The sequence below is a fragment of the Falco punctatus genome (assembly GCF_963210335.1).
Source record: "Falco punctatus genome assembly, chromosome: 4".
Classification (NCBI taxonomy): Eukaryota; Metazoa; Chordata; class Aves; order Falconiformes; family Falconidae; genus Falco; species Falco punctatus.
The window spans coordinates 13,223,834-13,242,614 of NC_137583.1; the positions used below are offsets into that span (position 1 = coordinate 13,223,834).

General features: G+C 44.1%; 1 protein-coding gene across 8 annotated transcripts in view; it reads left to right on the top strand.

The window, feature by feature from the left end:
* Positions 1–18,781, top strand: part of SLC6A6 (solute carrier family 6 member 6) — a 121,291-nt gene that overhangs the window by 18,359 nt on the left and 84,151 nt on the right. For 4 of the 8 annotated variants that reach the window (XM_080385642.1, XM_080385644.1, XM_080385638.1 and 1 more), the window contains exon 2: positions 691–772. Coding sequence is in view for 3 of the 8 variants with exons in the window: in XM_080385634.1 (XP_080241760.1) it covers positions 7,947–7,977 (31 nt within the window). In the remaining 5 variants the exon portion in view is untranslated. Of the gene's footprint in view, positions 1–690; positions 773–5,246; positions 5,323–7,821; positions 7,978–18,781 lie in introns of all 8 variants that reach the window. The other 4 variants (XM_080385634.1, XM_080385640.1, XM_080385645.1 and 1 more) reach the window with 2 other exon arrangements.

The window sequence follows — 18,781 nt, forward strand, 5'->3', positions numbered from 1 at the left end:
AACAAGCTGTCTACAGCTTTCTGGCAAGCATCCCACTGACTTCAGTAGGACTAAGATTTTACCCTTTCCTTGACTGCAGAGCTTGTTTGTTGTCGCTTCTTTTTCTTTAGCTGTTCTATGTGGTTTATGCCAGATTTTTTCTTAGATGCATGTTTTCTTTTCCTTTTCCCAAATATTATCTCACTACAGCTCCAGAATCAAAGGGTCATAACATGATGGATCCCGAGAGGTAGTCCATCACCAGGCTAGCTGTGCTTCACCCACATCCTTTTCTGCTGTGACCTAGGAGAGGATAAGGAGTAGACGTGAGGGCAGCAGGAATTTCAGCAGCTAAAGGCTACCTCGAGTACCTCTGTGCAGGTGTAAACCCAACTTGCAAGCCCTTGTTGCCAGATCTGTGTGGTGCATAAGGGGGTCCCTCAGCTGGTAGCTGACCAGCTGGAAAAGGGATGGACCGCAGTAGCCTAGAGCATCAGCTGTTTCACCACCAAAGGCTGAATGCCAGGAGGAGGAACAGAATCCTGTATGTGTGTATTCTGTATGTGCAAATGCTGTTGGTAACAGAGCAATATTCCCGTTCTGTTTGTGCCTATTCTTTGCTACGTGTCTTTCTCCTGTCTTCCCCTTTTGTGTTTATCAGTCATATATTCTGTATTTAACCAGTCATATCTTCTCTAATTTTGCTTTCAGAGTCTGTCTTAGAAGAGACCTATGCCGTTTTTGCCTGGAACTGAATAACTAAGATGCACCCCCGCTGGCTGCTTGCTTGAAGGTAGGGATGTGCCAACAAACCCTGCCTCCCAGGGGCTTTTTGGCAGAGCACGCTCGACTTTTTGACTTTCTGCTGTGTTCATGAGAAGCTACTCTTGGTCACACACGGCCCATGTATGAGGGACCTGAGCCAACAAAAATTGCCATGACCTACTGCATTCTTCAAAGCTTAGGGCACCAGAGCACGAATCGACAGCAAACACCCTAATCCTTTACCAACACACTGGGTGGTAAAACCCACAGCAGTTGCCTGTAGTGTTGATGTGATTTAAGCCCATACTCTTTAATTTATCTTTGTGCACCCAAAGCCATGAGATCTAACAGTACTGACAGTTAAGAGTCTCATTTGCTGGTTCATCGACAAATTATAAGAATAAAAGAAACTACGTGAAGGGAGCTATGATTTGGTTGAGCAGCTCTAATCTTGGTTGTTTTCCTTGGCTTTAAACTTTGATTTTTACAAGTTATATGTTAAATGCTCTGCTTCACTTCTTTGTATCCAGACAGAAACAGTTTGTAAAAAATGTGCTTTGTGGGTAATGTAGAATTTTGCTCCTCTGGGGAATCCATCAGTGAGGATGTTTACTATATATTTATAAGATCCCTTGTAGATCTTTAGACTGGGCTCTCAGATGTTCATTCTCTTGGACTTTTTATTGCTAACATTTATTCTTCTTTTAATGGTGAACTCTCAGAACAATGCAGAGGGCTCAGTTCAAACTCCAGGCAAATCTTGCATCACTCTTGGCTTGCAACTGGGCTTCATGCAGGACTCAGCAAGATTTCATTCAGCCTTTTCTATAGGGTTTGTTACAGTTCTCTGGGGCGGGCAGGGAAAATTACTTTTGGCTTTAATGTTCTGTTTTAGTTAGTCTGTGATTTGCTTGTTCCAGAAGCTGGACATTATCTTTGATATTTTGTCATTCTGTAAAGCAACACTGAGTACAAGACAGAGCGACAAAGCATCTTTCATGGTCCTGCTGATTCATTTCATGTACTTCTGTGAGGTGATGAAATCCCTTGGTCACGTCAAAGCTGCTCATTTCTAGATACCTGCTAATATCTAAATACTAGATATTATGTGACAAGTTTAAAGGCCAGAAGATGACATTCAAGGCTGATGTCAGTACTCAAAAAAGTAATCTTCTGGAAGGGAATGTAACTTTACCTGTGAGTGAGGAGAATTTGCATGACTGTAAGCTCAAGATGAGCTGTTATTCAAGTACAAGGATGAATGAGAAAGGTTAAAAGAACTTAAAAAAAAAAAAGTCTGTGCAATCCAAGTGTACTGTTTATAATCTTTTTGTACCAAAACAAAGTTTGTGATGTACTTGGGATTTCCCAGAGTCATCGATGTAATGCTGGTTTTCATCTTCTCTTGTCTTGCTGTTTCCTGACTACCCTTCCCAGGGTTTGGAATTTTTATCCTTATTTTCCTCTTTTGCTTTTAATGAAATAACAAAATTAGTGTTTTGACCTCAGAGTCTTCTCCCACACTAGAGGATTTAAAATTGCTAGGTGAGAGTCAGCAGGAGATTATGATACTCAGTCTAATTTCCTCAGAAATGTTATAGCTGAAGTATTTATAATAATAAGGCTTTGTTGCTGGAACCTCTGAATGCCAAGACTCTGAAAGAGGTAACTGAACCAGCAAGTTCTGGAAATATTTCCTAGATAGAAACTCAGGAGGAGTAGGGGAACACCAGCAATGTAATTGTATAACAGAGCATGTAACTTTTTAGCAACAGAATTTCCTTGTCAAGTTTAGAGTTTTTTGTTTGGACGAATGGCTTGTGTAGAAACTGAAGATTTTTAGTCTCTGTGCTGTTCCAAATTTTAAGCTTTTGGTTTTCTTGATGTGGGGGTTTTTTTGACATCACTTAGTGATGATGAATCCATGTTTGCATGGCATGATTGGTCAGCTCAGACATGCTTAATGACTTATGCCTTATAAACTACATTTGACTCAGTATCATTTGTTGTTGGAAGGAGAGTCTGCTGCATTATGCAAAGTCAGGAAAATTTACTTCTAATCAAAAAGTTTTGCCATGGTAGAAGTCAACAAGACTCAAACAGTGCACAATACTCCTGCTCATTTCCTTTCAAGGACTGAATCTTGCACATGGTATGTCTTGAGAATGACAGCCGTAAGCAAATTTTTAGTCACACAGCTATTCTCAAAAGTAACTAAAACTGGATGCAAGGGAAGATCTGTTTCATAATAATCCAACATATTCACAAATATTTTCTCACTGTTTCTTTACTACTTGTCAGCTGTCCTTTCTTTTCTTCTATTCCCTTGTATTTCTTCTTAGGTTTGTGTTTTGATGATGTCTGTTTTGTTCCCAGAACCAATCTTTGCATTTATAGTAGATGGTTTTGAATATTGATGAATCTACATATACAAATGTAGCTATATAAAGTGGTTGCTTTTCTATGGAGGTTGCTTTCTTTCACTAAGCAACAGAGCAGACCTGGATACAGAAGGTGCAGGCAAGTTTGTGATCAGTCAATCTGTGCAATTGCACCAAGCGACGTGACAATATAATTCATGCTGTGATATACCACTTTAAGGCTTGGCCTGGTGCTTGCTGGATGATGGTTGCTTTACATTACGATGGTGAGATGTTTCCCTTCTCCTAAGAGAATTTGGGGTATATTCATCGACTGGTTTTGTTGAATACTTCTGGCTTCCATATCTCCCAAGACATTACCTCTGTGGTATCTGGCAGTTAAATTAAAAGCAGGTTACAGTACAGCTTGTTTTGTATGAATGTTTGTCAGTCAGCTGTTGAGAGAGGTTTCCCTGAATGTACGGAACTTGTAAGTTACGTGTTGTGTTTCATCAGGAGGTATTCTTGTTAAAGAATTGCCAGAGACAATACAAAAATTAATCTTGGTTATAATGTAATCCTGATACAAAATGCTTCATTTCTTCTTGGCAAATGAAGTTTGGCATCAGCAAGTATTTACATTTACATTGTTTTTAAACTCCTGTGTGTGCTGGAAGGTAGGATGAAATATTTTCTAGATAGCCAGACTATTCCTAAGAAAAGATACATCATGGAGCAGAAATTTAGAAACATTCTGTTTCAAAGGATGCCGCGTGATCAATACAATTACATCGGGGTTTTACTGGATGTCCAGAGCACATCTTTCATTGTTTTCATATAGGTTACCCCTCAATTTTATTTGTTTCATTTCAGAGCTTTCCAATTTTCTACTGTATCAGCAGTTGCATGAGCTACCTTTCGCTGTGCTCCTGCTTTGACATATTCCTATCCATCCACATTCTTAAGAGATTCTTTTCCCTGTGCACAAGGAAAAGTGACAGAAGTTACTGTTGGTTAACTCATTACACTCTGATGCTCTCTATCTTAGCTCAAATCACTAAGTAAATATAACTGATATTTATATGTCATATCTCTTCATGACTGTATATGTTTGTTACTTCCACTTTTCCTGGGTTCCTAGTGCTTGTGTAAGGAGAAGTCACAAAACATGGAGAGAATGTTGGTGTATGTGGAAAAATCTTGCATGGACCTTGATTCCAGGAAGAACATACACATGTGCTGATAAACAGTTCCTTATCTAAGAAATACTTAAGAGAGTGTTTCTTAAATGAGAGTGCTTCTCTGAAACTGAGCATTTGGTTGCTGGGTTGTTTTTTTTTAAATATTTCAACACTCTGCTGATAGTGTTGTGAAATCCTTGCTGGGCCTTTGCCAATTAACTGAATAAACTTTTACTTGTTTAATGATTTTATAACTCTCATATATGAGATAAACTTGCCATTTGTTCATTTAACTTCTCTCCTGCCTTTTGTGTGTACGAATACTATCTAATCTCACAAAGACTCCAAGTCTTTAAGACTTAAGTTCTTGCAAAGTTATCAAATACAGCAATCAGAACGTGTTTGGACACAAAGGTTTCTTAATGTTTTTCACTGTATTTTTAGTATTATTAAAGATAATTACTGTTGTATTATTAAATACATTGAGCTGTTATATTCTGTGATGTAATGTTCCACATTGATACTTACACTTATTAGTACACATTCCATTTAAAGTCGTCTTTCATTGCTTGGTGAGTGACATACTTCAGAGAAGAACTGAGATCTTACAAATCTGCATCCCAGAAATTGTCTGCGAAATAGTCCTTCCTAATGGCCGACCAGCCCCTAAAATTCAACTGAAAGGTTAAGATCAGATGTATGTTAATGTCACAGAAGACATGAAATCACTGAGTAGGATTTCTTTAATTACAAGAGGATTGAATAGGAACAAAAAATATTCCCTACACACTACTGACTTTATCGATTTGTGATTGTTGGTATTATATTTCATGTTTTCAAGTATTCAAGTAATGGATACAAAATTGGAAGCATGAGGAAAGGTATAGAAATCATACCTAGAGGCAGTGAGAGAATGGGAGAATTCTCATTCACTACCAGTGACATAAATTTCTGTCCACAGGGCATAGGCATTGAGAGGAAAATAACTTCTATGAAACAAAGGGCTGTAACAGCCTAATTTTTTTCTCTGGACCCAGGTAAATTTCATCCTAAGAGAATAAATAAATAAATAATATAAAATGCAATGCTATTTTCTGATTCATTATCTTGTTAGACTCAAAATAAACATATATCATACTGGAATTGTAATAACACAGGCTTAGTACATACAGAGGGAATCACATCCAACTACTACATATGAAGAAAACATACAAAAGGGAATGATTTAGAGGAGAATGAAATTCTCTTTTAGACTGTGATGGTTCTGCTGTGTTTCCCCTGGAAGATGGTCCTTCTCATGTACAGACTTTTTTGCATATTTTCTTTTTTTTTTAAAAAAAAAAAAGGAAGAAAAAATTCTACTGGTATATAAACAAATGTCAGGTATTTAGCTACTGTTATAAGTTGAAAAGCAACTTTAAAATTAGAAAGTTCAGGAAAATAATATAAAATCACTGTATAATAATATGTACAATACTAGTTATATATGTTTGTAATAATATCAAATGGTTTTCTCTTTTCTTTGCACTCTGTGTCACCTGAAAATGTTTCTTCAGGCTCAGGAACTGTTTAGAGACTGTATTTGTCAAATATTGTAGGAATAGGAGAAAGAATAATAACAGCAACAAATGATTCAATTATTACTACAATTATCATTGCTGTTCTTATTATGAATATAATTTGCTTTAACACCTGCAATGCGGCTGGTGATTTTCAGACACTTCAGTGCTTTCGCTTTGTTCTACAGAGCTGATAACCAAGGACAGAAGTCAGGGAAAAAATGTCAATAAACAGTATGGAAAACATACCCATAAATCAGCACTCTCTTATAGCAATAGAAGCAGACTCTTAGGAGGGTTTCTATGGAAGGGACTTAGCAGATAAGCCCTGGGTGGCTGGGCAAGGCTTAGGGTTGGACCATGGTGTGATGGAGCACGGATGGAGTGTGGTGCCCTGGAGCAGGTGGCTGGGAGCCTCTCATGGCAAGGCTGTGCTAGCAAGAGCATCAGAGCTTTGAAGGCTAAAGCTTGCTCCACGCAAGATGGGAAGCTGCTTGAGGAATTCAAAACCTCAGTAAGGGAAGTTCTTCGTGAGCCTGTGTAAGTAGGGATATGCTCTGAGATGACAGCAGTGGGGCAACTGTGGTGTAAATCCATCTGGCTATATAGATTTCAGCGCCACTCAGCTGAGAATTTGGCTAACAGCTTACAAATCCCCAGTGTTTCACACACTAGAGTACAAAACAACTGTTCTTTCAGCCTATTGTGTAATCGTGAGTCATTAGCCTCTGCTTGAGGATGATCCAGCTACCTTGTCAAGGAACTGGAACAAAACTGTGCATCTCAGGTGACTTAAGTTATACAACATGGAAAACAAATTCCCTCTGCCAGCATTTCGTGGGCAGCCCTTGCACATTCCTAGGTAGATGTTCAGTGCCATGGCCTGAATTTCCTCCCATAGAAAGGCCAGATTTGTAAAACTGCTTCTTACCCAGCCTTAAATCTCATTCAAGTCTTCAAAATAGATTCAGGAAGATTGTGCTGAAAAGGGTGATTTTCACCCCTGGTGGCTGATTCGCCATAATTTCTGTGTTGAGTAGTGGTGCAGCTCAAACACTGAGGGAAGAGGATGAAGATAAGAAACAAGTGGCCAATACCACTTTAAGAATCCACAAGAGAAAAGTAATAAAAAAGAAATACAATAACTCAGATAATAAAAACATTATCTTACAGATTTCATACAAACTTTGCCTTAGGGAGGCCACCTGGTTTGTGTTTTACTGACACAGCTGTTCAGATTTTTTTTTTCCTTTTGCTGTATAAAAATAGAGGAATCTGAACAGCTGTTTGGGTTAATTTTTTTAATGCCTTCAGTAAGTAAAAACAAAGGCAAATAACATTAATAAGCAATGTGAAACTGCCTCCAAAGATGCTTTAAAAACTTTCCAGAATAATTCCTGGACCTCATCCATGGCGAATAATGGTCTGTTGTCCATGGAAGAAGCTGAGCCAGGTAGGCACATCAGGCATTTCCACTGGCGTGCTAGCCAGGGGTAGCATTAGCTCTCCAGCATCTCTTCTCTTCAGAAGTAAAGACTCGTTTAGATTGGGGAAAATTGGCAAAATAGGTTATATTGGTATCAGTCCACAGTAAACCTATTGACTTCACTTAAATCACTTACAATTTCTGTAACTGAAACTAAAAAAAATCCAAAACAAAACAAATTTTGCTTAAAACCATCCATAACCAGTTTCATTGCCTTCCAGGGAACTACTCCTGAAGGAGGTGGTTGAAGGGAGAAAGGGAACAGAGCTTGTAAGGATGTCTGGATAGACACCATTTCCAATGAAAAATGTCATTTTTTTGCAATTTTCAAAACCACAGTGCTGGGGGGGGACAGAGGTGTCTGTGCTGGTTAGTGCTGTCCCTCCCGACACACAGCACACTAACAATATCCCGGCAGGTTGAAAATGAGTCTGGTTTAACTGGGTGATGGAATGAAACAAGTGGGAGTCATTTTGCTTTTTGTTGCCCAGTGTTTCACACACCTCTAGCGGCAAACCCTCTTCGTTGCCAAGACAACCCCGAAGAAATACGAAATCCAGAACAATACCCTGTGTACGAGAAGCCTCGTATTCTTTAGTGCACGCGTTCGTTTTGAATGTCAAGAGAAACACTGCCCTCCAACCCAGGTAAGTCCAGGTAAAGTTATAGGTGATATCTGTAAGATTATAATGACTTGCATTTATAGATTGTCTTTTATCCTGACGGCTGCCAAAGCTTGAGGGCCGGCACAGAGAGCCTAAGCAAATGTTATCCCTGCAGTGCAGCGTTGCCTGAAGCTGGCCAGACACTGCCAGGAGGGTTTCTGGGGGCTGTTGTGAAACTGAAGTCAGGGCTGGGGTGCTGATTGCCCTCCCCAGCCTGTGCTGCGTGTGGAGGTGGCTGCAGTGAGCAGGGAATGCCAGGCTGTGATGAGCTGCCTTTACAGTGGTTTCTAAAGATTTCTCGGGCAGCTGAATGCAAGGTAGTGCAGCCATAAAGGTCTTTTCACACAGTAATTGGGATGGACTGACCTGGGCTCAATCTGTAGGTCAAAGGAAATATAAATGTGACTTAAGCCGCTTCACTTAATGTCTTGGCTCAATGCAGGACATCGGAAGGTCTGGAGCTTTGGGTATGTTAATGCTTATTTATTTAACCCCGATGAATGTACATTGGACAAAGGTCCAGGAGGTCAGAATAAACATCTTCAGAGTCTCTTAGGGCATCCTCTTGCAGGCACTAGCCTCAGGGACTTTTCTGTTTCTCAGAAAAAGGTTATGCGCAATTTACAAATATAAGATTTGCTTTTTCAAATTAATTCCAGTTCATCTTTAAGCTTCCCATTTTATTCCCAGTGACAGGTAGTAAGTGATAATATTTTTTCTGAAGAATGATAGGAATACTCTTTTTACCATGCTTGAAGTTGGCACTGACCCCCTCATTAACAATGGCTGCACCCTTAGGAAGTAATAGAAGATCTCCATTTGGTTATAGCTCTTTGATAAATAGGGGAGCAGCACTTGGAGCAGGAGACACTGGATTCTGCATAGCGATGCATCCATTTTACTGTGCACCCAGTATGAAGAGAAATCCATGTTAGCCTGCTTTAAATCATAGCAGCATCCCAAAAGTAAGCAGGAGAAATGCCATCATCTTTTGCATCCTTTCGTTCTTTGGCTCTCTGCTTCCTTCGTTCTGTCCTTTTGTATCAGCTGCCTGTGAAGATGTTCCCAGCAGGAAACTTGGCAGCTTTACAGGCGTATCCTGATGAACTTGGTCTTTACACGAGCAGGAATCTCCGGGGGACTGCAGCCTCCTCTCTTCCACTGCACCCCTAGAACCACATCAGTTCCTCCTTTTACGATTGTGTGCTGGGGTCCAACAACTCCAGGACTTTTGGCTTTAAAAGGCTAGTAGCAAGCAGTAGTAGCAGGTAGTTTGGTCTAACAGGAGCACCAAACCACAACAAACCAGTTGGTGCTGAGAACTCCATGTCTATGCTATTGACGCTCAGGGTTTTTACCCTGAGTATGGCACTAGCTTAGTCCTGTAGACTGAGCTCTGAAATTGTGCCACGGTATGAACCAAACCACAGTAAGTCAGGGATTCACTCTGGAAGCACACAGCTGACCCAGACTAAGACACAGATGTAGATTAGCGTTTTAGGAGCAGAGATCAAACTGGCCAGTGTTGAAAAGCAAGTGTTGCCTATTTGAGCATCGTGGTGAGGCACTCTGAAGCAGAGCTGGGTCTGCTTTGACGGCTCCATCAGCACATCCAGAGCTTCACCTTCCATTTATGTGACAGGGTCTCCCTGGCTGCGGGAGAAGGAGCCCTGTGAATGAGACGTGGGGCTGTACTTCAAGCAGCAACCCTAGAAGCAACAGTTCTGCGCTGTCCCCTCGTTTGTCTCCCTGAAGAACAAACTCTACAGCACACTGGGAACCATCACACCTTCATCCTATTAAAAGACACATCCTGTTAGGTTTCAGGTGAGGCATCCCTGAGCTCAGGCCACTCCGCACTCCTGTTTTAGCACCTTAGAAACAAACTGAAAACTCCTTGCTGCTCAGGAACAAAGGAGGTGTATGGAAGAACTGCAATTTCATAAACTGTCGAGTGGGAGTTGGAGCTATTATAGAACATCCCGTTCCAAAAGGAAACAAATGATAGCCTGATGCTGCCGGGTAGTAGTGACGTACACGGCTGCAGCGTGAGTCAGTCTATGTCAGATACAGACCTAGAGGGAAAACATTTGTGGCAGTGGGACTGATCACATGCTCATAGATGGAATTACCTCAGCTCATTTTTCATGCGGGTGTTAATGTATTTGCTGCACTTCTTGAGCAAAAGGCAAATAGCAGTGTAGAGGAAAAAGTCGCATGTAGGAGCCGTTCTATCTGTCTCTTCTTGCAGCCTCCTGCTTCCCACCCACATCCTGCACAGCCGATGATAATGTATCACGAGCCTTTTGGTATATCACTGTTTCGTTCAGTAAAATGGAATGTGCTGTTGTTATTATTTGTGTTATTTGGAATCACAAAACACGTCCCATTCCAAAGGCATAGGTCCATGAATGGGACAATTAAGTGAATTATTAGGAAAATATTTTGTTTATCACTGAAGTGGTGTCTTGCTTTAATAGTTTACAGCTCAGCTGAATGCTTGTATTCATTTAAAAATGAAAACTGAAGCCTAAGTGATCCTTTTAAGGCCCTAAAGGAGCCTGTAGAGCTAATTCTCTGGTATGTGAGGGGTGTGTAATTATGTATAAATTGTGAAATGCATTGGCTGTTTACTGGAAAGTTATGGTGATCTCGTGGATAATGTCAGTCCAAGATAAGAAACCCTGGCCATGGTTTGAGGACAAGGAAGCTTTAGTGGTAATATTACCTTGAGGTGCTTCTATTCCAGACTTGTTTTCCCACCGTTTTGCTCCAGCTCAGCTGTCTCCCAGTTGTGCCAAATAACTCTTTGTGTGACTCTGCAGTGAGCCGCATCAGGAGCTGATGGGGGTTAAAGACCATGAGCAGAACATCCTGTTAAATAGGAAGGATTTTGTCTTCTTTTTTGTGTGTTTTTTTGTTTTTGCAATTTATTTCAACCAGATCAGTTTCCTAATCAGCATGGCCCCCGGGAAGAACTGCACTGGCCCAGCTGAAAGGTCCGAGTGTTCTGTGGGGGGGGGGAGATGCTGGCAGGGGCTGATGGTGGGAACTCTGTGACAGCGTCGCCACCAAAATCTGCAAATCAGTAAACCATAGCTGGTAAAACATTGCTTCATTCAGCAGCAAAACAGAACAGCCGCTGTGCCTCCAGAAGGAAATAAAAAAGCGGGGCTGTTATTTGTCTACAGACCATGTAGCCAGGGCTGGAGGACAAACTGGGGGAAGGATTTGGGTTCAGGATGCTGAAGTCTGATGGACAAAAAAGGCCTCAGAAAGCAGTAGCAGTCATTGGGTGTTTCCCATCTCTTGCGCTGCAATCTCATAAACGTAGTTGACCTTTTCATGGCGGTTCAGTCAAATCTACGGCGAAACTACAGGTCAGAGCTGTCATCTGACACTCAAACAGGGCCAAAATAGTGAGCTCAGATCAATGATTCAGAGCAAAAGCAGAACTCTCCTTGCACTGGAACTGAGAAGTCTGGTTTGTGCCCATGTGTAATCGCCTTAGTGACATTTAAGAGCAATGTTAGAATGAGGAAGCTTACCTGGCACCCTTCCCCACTAGACAGGGAGAGGGCTTTGCTGCTGTAGTTGAAGTCCATAGGTGAGGAAACCACTCTGGGACAGCTTTAACCTGTAGCAACATTAGCAGAAGCAAATGTGTAGAAAAATGCTTCATTACACACTTTGCTTATAGCGAAGCCCTGGCAAACCAGGCTGGCTGCTCCCGAGACGGAGGGAAGGGGTCTGGCTTGAAGCACGTGGGGTGCCTATCTCCCCAAAACGGCAAGCCTGGGGCTGGAGCAGTCTCCCCAGGTCATCCTTATCTGCTGCATCCTTCCGTCTCCCCTCCTCTGCCCTGGCATGGGCACCCTCCCCTCTTATCACTGAGGTGGCAACATTTTGTTTGCACAGCTGAGCGCTCTTGAGCTGACTGTGCATCCATCAAGGTCATAAAGTCATTCAATCCCTTGACCAAAATACCTGCAGCAGCCTCAGGTCAGAGCTACAGGACTGCACTGCTGCTGGCGTAGCTTGCAACACTGGAGGGGTAACTTCCCTGCTGTACCACAAAGCAGCTTTCCTGGAAAAGGGAATGTTTGCCAGTATTGCAAAATGGTAATTTTAAGCTCATAAAGAACTCTTACTGTAGTCTTAAAACAGTCTTGCAAACCAGCCGTACCCTCTCTGTGCTAGTCTCAGATGAAGTGCCAACACCGTCAAATAAAGAGGTGTTTGCAGCATGTGCTGGTGTCCCAGGGCGGCTGGCGCAGGTAGTGACAGCTGGCAAGGCGTCAGCGTGCGGCACCGCTCCGGGATGCCGGGCGAGGGTTTGCCTGCTAGCAGGCGTGAAAAACGGGACTGCCACGGCTGCTCCTCCTCCATCTCGCTGGATGGCATCCCCCACAGCAGGCCTGCTGAAGCCATCAGCCTGGTCCCACCGCGCTCGCAGCTCCTCACCCTCCCAGACCAACAGTCCTGGCCGTTACACGCGGCACAAAGCTCCAAAGAAGCGGCGAGGGGCAGGCGGCGTGCTCGGCCCCTGCGGGCTGCGAGGGGCTGATGTCGCTGGCCCGCAGCCCGTGGGCATGACTCATGCGGGGGAACAGAGAGCTCTTCATGGGCCGCAGGAAAACACGAGCCGCGTGGGAGGCAGCGCGGGAGGGCGGCGCTCCAGGAGGGAATGAGGCAAAGGTGCTGGAATGACCCTGGGAGCCTGGGGAGGCGGTACGGACACACACACCTTGGCCCCCAGCACCGAGGGCTGGAAGGAGGTCACCTCCTATTTGGATTTCTTCCCCTGGGTTGTTTTGAACAATTCTGCCTTTGTTTTTAGAAGGGATCGGGAGGGGGGGCGGAGAAGGGATTTTATTTTAGAGGAATTCCCTATGACTGGAGCTGCCTGAGTTAGTCAGGAGCAGGGGAGATGGGGCAGAGGAGGACGCTACATATCCAGAAGCGGTACGTAGGCAGGGAGCTCAGGCTCCCCCGACAGCATGACGGTGGCAGAGGCACAGCCCATCGCGAAGGCACCTCTGCGGGGCCACCTTGCTGCCCCTGCCCCGTGCCGGCAGTGCCGCAGGGCTGGCGGAGCTGTGCAGCACCGAGGCGATGTTTTTAGCAAGCCCTAAGTGAAGCGAATTATGTGGATGAGCCCAAGTATAATCAAAGCTGCTGTCACCAGGCAAGGGAGGCATCTCCTGGTACCTGCCAGCGTCTTTACGATGGAGGGGAGGGGAAGGTACTGGGGGTCTGCGTGCAAAGCGGCTGCTGCTGCCTCTTGAGGAGGGGGCTGATGCCACCACTTCTCAGTCTGTTACGTCAAATGCCTAAAAGCGACAGCACTTGTGATCATGCCAACATGAACAGTGGTTTCTGAACGCTTCTGAAAGTCTTTGAGATTGCCTGAAGAAAAACATCGAGTACTGAGGATGATAGAGTGTATTATGTCTAATTATATGAACCCCGGAATCAGCTGTTTCCCCTTTCTTTGGTCATTCTGATATAATTGGAAGCAGGAAGACATTGACAAAAGAAATACTGTTTCTGTGAGCCACCCAATGCAACCTATTTTTGCAGATTTTTGCTGAAGGTTCAGAACCAGCAAATTGAAATAATCTTACAGACTTACACAGAGTCTAAACTGGCCACTGCATCTGATTTTTGTAAATGGTTCTTTTATGCCTGCAAGAAACCAAATGAAACCTCCAGATGTAAATATCATTGAACTGTGGGACTTAGGAAATCCAGACTCAGCTGTACATCAGCTTCAGAGCCTGAAGTTAAGATTTGTTATTGTGAGTGCACATGCTGGGAATTGGGATGAATAGCAAACATGCAAATTCAGTATTTAATTACAAGTCACGTGGAATCAAAATAGACAGCTAGTTCCATTAATGCAGAGGCAGACAGAAGCACTGACTGTGATTTCCTATAGATGTGAGGTCACACTTGACTAAATTGATAAGGTTGTCAGGATTTTGTGAAAATGCTCACAAACTGCAAAGTTTCATGAATTTTCTCATGACCAGAGATTCACACCGTGTTTACTGTTTCCTATTCAGTACGATCACTTTTCACTAACAGAGTCAGGAAAACAACATCAGGTGACTTGGTATGATCAATCAACATATCTAATGAACAGCCAGGACTGAATAGTTGGAGCAAAGGGATGCTGAATGCCTTCGAGTTAGAAAGTGATGGGTCATGGGTTTTGGTGGGTAACGAAAAAAGTTTGAAAAATATCAGCTTCAGTTTTCCACTGATTTGCTAACTAAGATAGGGACTTGTGCTAAATTTGCAATTAATATTATTTTAAAGAATAGATCAAACAGCTCAAGCAGATTTCCTCTAACTGACAAGTTCCATTAAACAAGAAAGCTCATTCTTAGTAGGAGATTTTAATATAACACTGAGAACAGAGAACAAAACAATGAATGGAAACATATCAGCAGTCAATTTCCTGAGTATTCAAGCCTGCATTATACTTTGTTCTTTGCTACAGCCACAGCTCTGTAATTATCAAGCGTATTCATGAGACTTTTTCCTATTGACACTCAGCATGAGTGTGGCTGGAAAGAGATTAAGCTTTTGTGGCAGCCATTTGAATTTGTCTAACTAAAAACAACCTGCGAGGCCGTGGGGAACTGTATGTCTCGGGGGATTTGTGATGGTCTGCAGAACCTGTGGGTCACAGGTTCAGACGTGGGTGTTGGTAGCGTGCAGGACTTGCAGCTCTGTCACGCCGGCTCGGCAGCTGGCTGCGGTTATGACTTGCTGGCAGGGCTGGCACGGTCGTGAAGCAACGACTGATGATGGGGCAGATGCCTGAAGTTGTTCCTCAGTTGTATGACTAAGACATGCTTGTTGGCCCACAACTGGAAATTGCTGGGTAAGCCATTGCCCAGCAGCTTTTCCTCAGGAAAGGAGTTCCGTTCCCCCTGGACTTCATCTAGCTTTCCCGTAGACACTGTAGCTGGTTCTCAGCCGATACTTGGAGTGGACTCTTGGGTCACACTGGGCCAGGTTATCCCCCGGTGCCGTGCTACCAGTGGAGCCTCATTTTGCTGTTAACTGTTGTCTTCGTGCTCCTTATGTGCCCCACGTCTGGGAATCCACGGCAGTGTGGGAAGTGATCTTTGTAGGAACTGGTCCCTGGACAGCTTTCAGTGCAGGTTTGCCTCTCTCTGCGGCTGGTGTGGAGAGAATGCGGTGGGGAGTGAGAACCAGGGTGCGGGGGCTGCTGGCAATGGCTTTGGGGAAGGTATCAGGGGTGGGCACGTGGCAAGTGGACTGCAGGGAGGGGAGCGAGGTGGAGGTGGTTGCTGCGGAGCGGTGGGAGAGGGAGCTGGGAGCACCTCCAGCCTGGGGACACCCAAAAGGCTCATGATAACACCCATGTGGACAGAGCCTTGATTTCATTTGCAGTAACCTGGCGTTTCATGTCCGTAGCTGGACGAGGCTGTGCCCATGCGCAGATGCACTGCCCAGGCAAGAAGCATCTCTCCCAGGGACCACCGCATCAATTTGCTGTTTGGTACAAGTCTGGGTGGGAACTCAGATCCTCAGCTTGCAGCCCCGCTCCATTCCTCAAACTCGGGTACACACCATGTCTTTTTACACAGTTCTCCGTTTCTGTGTAAAGAACCATTTTAGCCAAAGATGGGAAACCAAAATCCTGTTTGCTTAGGCTCCTTCGCAGTCCCATAGAGCAGGAGCGTTAGCGTTGGTGTTCTGGCTCTACTCCAAATCAGGTAATTACTGTGCATTCTGCCCTACTTACACACCCCCCGTAGTTTCAATTAGAGCAATTGTTTTCATTTTTCTTTCCTGCCCTGTCAAGTATTAATACAGTTGCTGTTAAGCTGCTGGTGTGGTCCCTCGCTTAGGTGTTGTGTTTCCATGGTAAAGGCAGACATCCTTGTATACATACCTGGACCAAAGCGTCATTGGCACAAACTGGTGTCATTCCATAATGGAGCTGCGTTGATTTGCACCGTGTGAAGATATGATGTTCCTACGCAGCCAGCCATGTTCTTCTCTCTAATTAAAGGTTCTGTATGAATGCTTATAATCTATCTATTTTTCTACTTGCTCTTCAGCTCGGTTTGCAAATAACCTGAGGTTTGTCTAGTCATTTATACTGGTGGTCACAGTGGTGGTATATAAGCAGTATGGCATGCAGTTTTTTAACGTGCTTTTCCCCAGCCTTTCAAAAGTGGCTTTATAGGGATATCTAAGCATTGTCAGTCTTGGCTGTAGTTGGGCAGATAGAGTTCGTAATGTGTGATATTTTATGTTACGAATTGCTGGAAAACTTGGTCTTTGGAAACAAATGTCTCCAAATTCATCAGGAGAATTAAGAACATGGAAGCATGCCTGAAGGCTACACAGCACGGGAGATGACATGCTTGCAGCTTAAGCCACCTGGCATGTTGAGCACTAATGTTCACAGCTGAGGGCCACAGCACTTACTATGCTGTTTATCTGATTAAGAGAGCCTTCCTTTCATCAGGTAAAGAACTTGGCTTGCAATGGCGTGTGTTAGGGCTGGTGGGCTATGTGACACACAGTGGGGTGAGGTTTGCTGTCCGATTCTCTAGTCTGTCATGTGGCCCATCAGATGCTTATCACTGCCGTATGCATGGGCTGAATGGATGGTGTTGGGGGTGCACAGAGACTTGAGCAGGTCACGGCTGAGGTTGCTCCGCTGCTCAAGGCCACGGTGGCTGGAGTCATGGGGACCTTTCTAGTGACCTCCCACTAGAATAAGGCCCATGTGCAGAGGTACAAGTAGGCTGTCTGTGATTTCTACATAAAATAAGCAGGGATTACCTTTCCCAGCACTCCTGTTGGACAGTTTTCTGAAATGCATTTGTGGCTCAGTTCTCAGTAGCAAAAGAAGCTGGAAGCAGATTCTCTGCAAACATCTGGTTGATTCACATAGGAGGCAGTCGAGTTGCCTACCCATACGCGTCTGGCACGATACAAGATGCTGCGATACACTACAGTGCCTCCACGTGTCCCACATTAGCTCCATCTGTCTCTAAAAGAGCACGTGGGTCTCCTGTAAGTCCTATGTTTTACCTGCCAGCCCTGCAGGTACCATAGCTGATCACAAGCTTTTAAAATACCTCTAGACGCCTATATTCAGACACCTCAAGCCCACCTACTGGTGAAGTGTTTCAGCTGAACAAACACTGATAAAATTTGTCTTCAGAATGAGATGTTGGGAAATTAAAAGATCCTTTGTAGCATTAGTAGCATTTTCATTCCAGATTAAAGCTATAGGCTGTACCCTCAGCACCAGCGGGAGAAGGGCTGGCACCTTCACGCAGCAGCTGAGTGGTCTCCTGGTCTGGGGAAAGCTGGGAATGGGGTGAACAGATACCTGCAATTGACAGGTGTGTGTCAGCACCTCTCATAGGCAGCATCGGGCTCAAGGCAGCCCTGAGGCAGGTCTGTATTGAAGTACTGGGTTTAGATGATGGTAACTCCTACCCTGGAAGCTGTTCTCAGGGTGGTACGAGCTGCAGTAATCCTGAGGACATTCCCACATAGTGTGGGTATAGAAGTGATGTAAAAGGTCCCTGTATACTCCCCAGTCCCATGACAAGTGCAGATCAGCTAAGCTCAAGGATCAGAGCCCAACCTGTATCTCATTTTATCTGAACTCCAAATTCTCATGATTTCAGGTAAACCACCCTGACTTTGCCTGTTCTCTCACACTGCTGTTTTTTTTTTAATAATGTATTTTTTATCCATATGGGGAAATATTTGGTGTCTTCAACAGCTTCCCCAGGCTTCTGAATTTCTGAAATGACAGTGGCACTGTAGGTTTTAAAATGACGATTAGCGTGACCCCAGAGCTGACCGCCACTCTCTCTTCCTTATGCAGTAGCTGTTTGCAGAGTCAGTGCAATTCTTTATATACAGTTTTTTTTCACCCCCTTCATGCAAAACAAAAGGGTTTGGTTGTTTTCCCAAAGCAAACAGTCTGTGTCAGCTGTCTCACATGAACAAAAAAAAAAAAACAACCAACCAAAACAGCATAGCTTTTATGTCCACATCCATGAGTGGCAGGTCACAGGTTCCCTGCAGAAGTGACAGGGAAGGTAAACAGCTCAGAACACACTGTGTTTGCCGTGCCATTCCACTGCGCAGCAAAAGCTGTCCCCAGCCTTTCTCCCTCTTATGCGGCAAATCACATACTGCTTTGTAAATAGCAGTTAATAAAAAAAGAAGCCAAATGATTGTTCGTTACGAGACTCTAATTACAGCCCGCCCAAGACTTTTCTCCTGCACGAAAGGCCTGTAGGAATTTAGCCACCGTGAGCTAAATCAGGGAAGGTTTTAACTGTTGGGCTCAGTATAAAACCAAATCAAATATGAAGGAATACACCTCTCGTACCGTGCTTTTCCAGGAAAAGAAAGTTCTAAAAAGGCAAAAGCCCAAAACACCGGAAGGTTTTATTTGTACTGATCTGTATGAAGCCAGTTATTATCCTATCGATTGTTTGTGGAGTCGCTGTTTACACAAGTGAAAGATGGCACATGAGAACACGTACCAGCGGTCTGTGTTTTCCAGTGAGGCCCCGCAGTGCTGGGACCAGGAGCGGGGAGCCTGGCCGCTGCCCGGGTGTCCCCTCTGGTGGCTCGTGTAGGCGTTTAGAAGGGACGAGATGAGCCACGTGCAATTCAGAAGAGCTTCAGGGATGTGCTGCATTTAGATGGCTGCCTCTGTGGGATGCGGCTGGCGTGGCCGCTTCTCCCCAGCCGTGGC